The 4,842-nt window shown below is 42.1% G+C and overlaps 1 protein-coding gene across 1 annotated transcript in view; it reads left to right on the top strand.

The window, feature by feature from the left end:
- SUSD1 (sushi domain containing 1) overlaps positions 1 to 4,842 on the top strand; it is a 73,213-nt gene that overhangs the window by 51,436 nt on the left and 16,935 nt on the right. The window contains exons 11-12 of the mRNA XM_006771231.2: positions 1,037 to 1,128; positions 2,461 to 2,647. Coding sequence (XP_006771294.1) covers positions 1,037 to 1,128; positions 2,461 to 2,647 — 279 coding nt within the window. The remainder of the gene's footprint in view (positions 1 to 1,036; positions 1,129 to 2,460; positions 2,648 to 4,842) is intronic.

Here is a 4,842-nt window from a genome sequence, read left to right as displayed (position 1 = left end):
GAGCAGCTAAGGCGGGAGGGGGGCCAGGGGCTTACACATAAAGGCTTGGCTTCCATGAGACTTCTTTCTCAGATGCTGTGGGAGTTGTCTTTATCACATCTTAATTATCACAGTGTTCCTATGAAACTTCTTAGCAAGCCTGCTCTCTCTCTCTCTTTTTTTTTTCACTTTAGGGACAGGGATAATTATTGAAGGTGGTAGACCTCTGATATCAGAGTTCTGAAAAGTAGTCTTTATTTTAAAAAGCTGGCGGTGGAGGTTGCTTCTTTGTTACACTGTACTAGATCTGAACTGACTTTGGATTGATTACCATGAAAGGGAGCAGAGGCCAACAAGTACTTTGATCATAAGAGATGAGGAAGCCCAACCAACCAATAGAAGCCCAACCAATAGAAGCCCTTTCCATCATGAAAAGTCTGACGGCTTATGATAGGGATGTTCACGCCCTCACAGAGCGATTCTCAGTTCAAGGCTGAAATGTTGCCCTCAGCTCAGAATTGCAAACTGATGCTTATTTGTATAAGTGATGTTGTCCAAAGCTGGTACAATGAGTTGCTGTTTTAACTTAAGTAAACCAAGGGAGTTTGCAGAAAAATTAGATATTTAAATAGTTTTTTTAAAAAAACCACGTTTTTATTTTATTTTATTGATTTCAGAGAGAGGAAGGGAGAGAGAGAATCATTGATCGGCTGCTTCCTGCACGCCCCTTACTGGGGATTGAGCCCACAACCCCAGGTATGTGCCCTGACTGGGAATGAACCATGACCTCCTGGTTTATAGGCTGATGCTCCACCTCTGAGTCATAGCAGCAGGACAGATTTAAATAATTTTTAAGAGGGATCCTCTGATTGGGCATCTTGTAATCCTACATCTTCCATTAGGGCTGGTTTGACATAAATGTAAAAGTGTGTTACCACTCATTTGTAAACTAAAATGCTGCTGAAATCATTCTATGGAAATGCTTATCCTTGGAAAATGAAAAGGTAGTATTTTTGTACAGGGTGTCCAATGACTTCTCATTCTTTTCTCCCTGCAGTTAAACAGACCATCAGCAACACTTCAATATTTAATGAAACCTGCTTGAGATGGAGAAACGTGAAGATAGCTGGTAGAGAGGAAATGTATTTAGTGAGTTACTGAAAGCTACTCTATTGATGGCGGTTTGTGTTGTGTGGGAGGTTTAAAAAATATCAACGCACCTAAAAATCTGCTTACATAGCTGCCATTGCCAATAAGAGAATTATAGTGACAGTTACAGTCAGAAGCAATAAACTGGGCACTTCTGCTGCTTTTTTGACAAGAGTGACCCTGGGGACTGGTGAGAAAGCCAGGAGAGGTGTTTTGGGTGTGAGCACATAGCCGGAGCAGAGTTGAGAGTTGATGTTCAGGCAGGATCCGGGGAGGAATCTGAAGGCTTTTGCATGTGTGTGACTCTCCACACCAGGGTCTGAATGTGTTGCCTAGAGAGTCCAGGGAACTTAGGAAGCTAGATGTGGTTGTCAGTAAGAAAGTGAAAGATCCTGGGATGAGCTGTTACTAAAAGGAATTAAGTAGAAAGAAGTGTGTGTGTGTGTGTGTGTGTGTGTGAATTGAGTAGAAAGAAGCGTGTGTGTGTGTGTGTGTGTGTGTGTGTGTGTGTGTGTGTGTGTGTGTGTTGGCGCAGGTATAGGGAATGTCAGAAAGGGGTGGGCAGAGGAGAAAAACCCTTCCCAGGTTTCACCAGACCACCTGAGGGTATCCTAATTCACGTCCTGCTTTGGAGAAGCCCTACTTCAGATCTAGGCTTTTGCATGTGTGTGACTCTCCACACCAGTGTCCCTGACAAGGGTCTGAATGTGTTGCCTAGAGAGTCCAGGGAACTTTGGAAGCTAGATGTGGTTGTCAGTAAGAAAGTGAAAGATCCTGGGATGAGCTGTTACTAAAAGGAATTAAGTAGAGAGAGAGAGAGAGAGAGAGATGTGAGAGAGGAGTCACATCAATTGGTTGCCTCCCTCGTGCACCCTGACCTAGGCCTGGGATCGAACCTGCATCCCTTGACTAGGATTCAATCCCGAGACCCTCAGGTGCGCGGGCCGATGGTTCTAACTGCTGAGCCACGCCAGCCAGGGCCTTATGTCAGATTCTTAATTTTCTTTCTAGGGAAATGTTCTTCGGCTTTGCTTCTAAAATTTTGCCAATAGACTTTCACATTGAACTATGTATCGTGTATGTGAGAACAAGAAAGAGAAAGTTGCCAGTGTTTGGCCCTTGACCTTTTGTGCATTTTGATATAAAAATATATCTATCACACTGATAATATTGTAACTACAGTATTTGTGGTATGACGACTCTAATCTTTACTTATTGCTGCATTTCACGTTTTGAAGGAACTTTAGAGTCAAGGGCAAGAGAGTTCATGAGAAAGGTGAAGATCTAGCCCTTCAAGCTCACGATTCGCCTGCGAACTTGTCTGTGTTCTAGCTCCGCATTCAGGGCCGGAGATGGTATCAGGAGGAGTTTGCCGAGGAAATCACCTTTAATATCACCAGCAGCAGCCAGGCCCCTGAGACGTGCTTAGACCTGCGTCCGGGTACCAACTACAGTGTCAGCATTTACGCTTGGTCTTCTGTCCTTCCCGTGCTCATCTCCCTAATAACCCAGATAACAGGTACATCTCAAATAAAGGTATTTGGATGCACAGGGTCACCACGGAGCTGTGGCTAGGCCTGGATAAAGAGGAGCAGTATTCCTTTTTATCATTATGTGATGAACTTTAAGAAAGAGAGGAAGAAGGACATGGAATTGGAGAGGGGTGCCAAGGGGACTGAAAAGGTGACTGTTTTATTTCTTACAAAGATGTCTGAAACAAAATGTTATCTTTGGTTACATTTTGGGTAGTGTGTACCTGTGTTGGTTCAATTTCTTCTGTATTTGTGCTTATGGCCACCAGGGGGCACTGGTGAGCTGCTTAAGTTCATTGAGACCCACAACAGCATGTTTTCCAACTCTACCCCACTTTAAAGAATTTGCAATTTAAAAAAAGTGTAAAAATTCAAGCTGTTAAGATCTCATGAAAGGGGGGGCGAGGGGGAGGACCCATCCCTTTTATAAAAGAGCAAAAAAAGGGAACTTTATATGTTGATGCGAAGAGGTACGCCTGCCTAAGATGTGGCTTTATTTTAGTAAAATTGTGAACTTTTGAATTTTACCAGAAATGTTAGGCAAGGCATTTGGGTCTGGAAAATGCAAAGCAGGTGATTTCCCAGAAGAAAAGTGAATGAATTTTCTTCTGAGCGTCTTACATTAAACAAAATCTTCCTGGTGGGAATAGGATGAAAACTAGCGCTCTAGCTAAGCTGCAGTGCTGCTGGGTGCAGTGCTGCTGACTTCAGCAGAGGTCTGAAGTTCTAGGAATGCGGAAGGACAGGGACAAGTGTTGCTGTGAAAGGGGGTGAGAGGGGCGGGTGAGGTGGAAATCCGTTCGGTGGCTCTTAGAAAACGTGAATGGGAACTTTTTTTAATATATATATATCAGAAGAATATATGTTGTTTTGTTTAGAGGCACATGTGGTTGTCGAAGATGTGACTTTGTTTCAGAAACATCATGGACTTTTGAATTTGACCAGAAATGTCAGGCAAGGAAGGGGGTCGGCCCTGGAAAATGCAGTAGCTGATTTCCCAGAAGAAAAGTGAATGGGATTTCCCTTCCGAGTGTCTTACATTAAACTAAATCTTACTTACTGATGGGAACTCCCAGGAACCCAGAACCAGGGTTTCTGTGGGGCAGAGGAGTGGGGGAGGGGCATACTGCAACTTAACAATTTAATTCAGCGGACATTTATGGATTGGTGATGTACAACGAGCCGGGCTAAGTGCTGACGGGGATGTAGAGATGAAAAAAAGATTGTTCCTTCTTGCTGGGAGCCAAGTCTTTATCGATGTGGAGATGTAGCTAGCCTTGTGATGTCTGATGACTTATGGTGTAAGCTACCAGTTCTCCTGTTGCCATCAATTTCAATTGATCCTGCCTTGAGTGGGTGGCAGAATCTCTATGGGGTGGTAAGGAAGAGAAAAGAACAACTGTGGTGTCTTTATTTATGCATATTTATTTATGTGTATTAATTCCTTGCACTTACTTGAAGTTTACATAGTATAATGTTGGGACTTTGGTTTTGGTACAAATACATTTTGCTCCTGTTTTTGGTTCTCTTAGTTCATTTTGGTGGGTTTTAGAGGAATTTTAACACATTTGCCCTTACATTACCTCTTTTCTCTATGGATTTTAATAGTTTGCCTACATTAATGAAATGAATCTTTTGTTCCACCTATCACAACCCCCAGGCTATTTACACTTCAATTTTCTTTTCAATATTCTTTTTGACATTTTAAAATTTTCATGTGATCAATTCCATCGATTCCTTTATGGTTTCTGCCTCTGGTCATGCCAGGAAAAGCCTTTCCTACCCTGAAATCAGATTAATTCTTGTTTTCTAGTGCTCTTAATGTCTTTGCTTTTCACGGTTAAACTTGGATCCATTTGGGATTGGTTTGGATGTGTGGTGTAAGGCTGAATTCACATGGTAGTATCCCCCCCAAATGATAAGCCAGTTTCCTGTCACCTTTGGGAAGACTATTCATGTCACACACTTATTTACTTTCATTTATTTATTTGGGTCTCTTTATTTATTATCTTTTTATTTAAAAAAGTTTTTTTTTTCAATTATTTGGGTCTCTTTCAAGACGGTCCTAGCTTCTTCCGTTCCTTTGCCTGCCCTGTGCTTATGTCTTACTATTTCAATTATGGTAATTTTAGAATATATGTAATATTTTCCAGGTCAAGTTCTCCTTCATTGGTCCTCCACA

Source organism: Myotis davidii, unplaced genomic scaffold, assembly GCF_000327345.1.
Source record: "Myotis davidii unplaced genomic scaffold, ASM32734v1 scaffold64, whole genome shotgun sequence".
NCBI lineage: Eukaryota > Metazoa > Chordata > Mammalia > Chiroptera > Vespertilionidae > Myotis > Myotis davidii.
The sequence above is the reverse complement of the archived record's forward strand: the minus strand, read 5'-3'. Positions and strand labels throughout refer to the sequence as shown.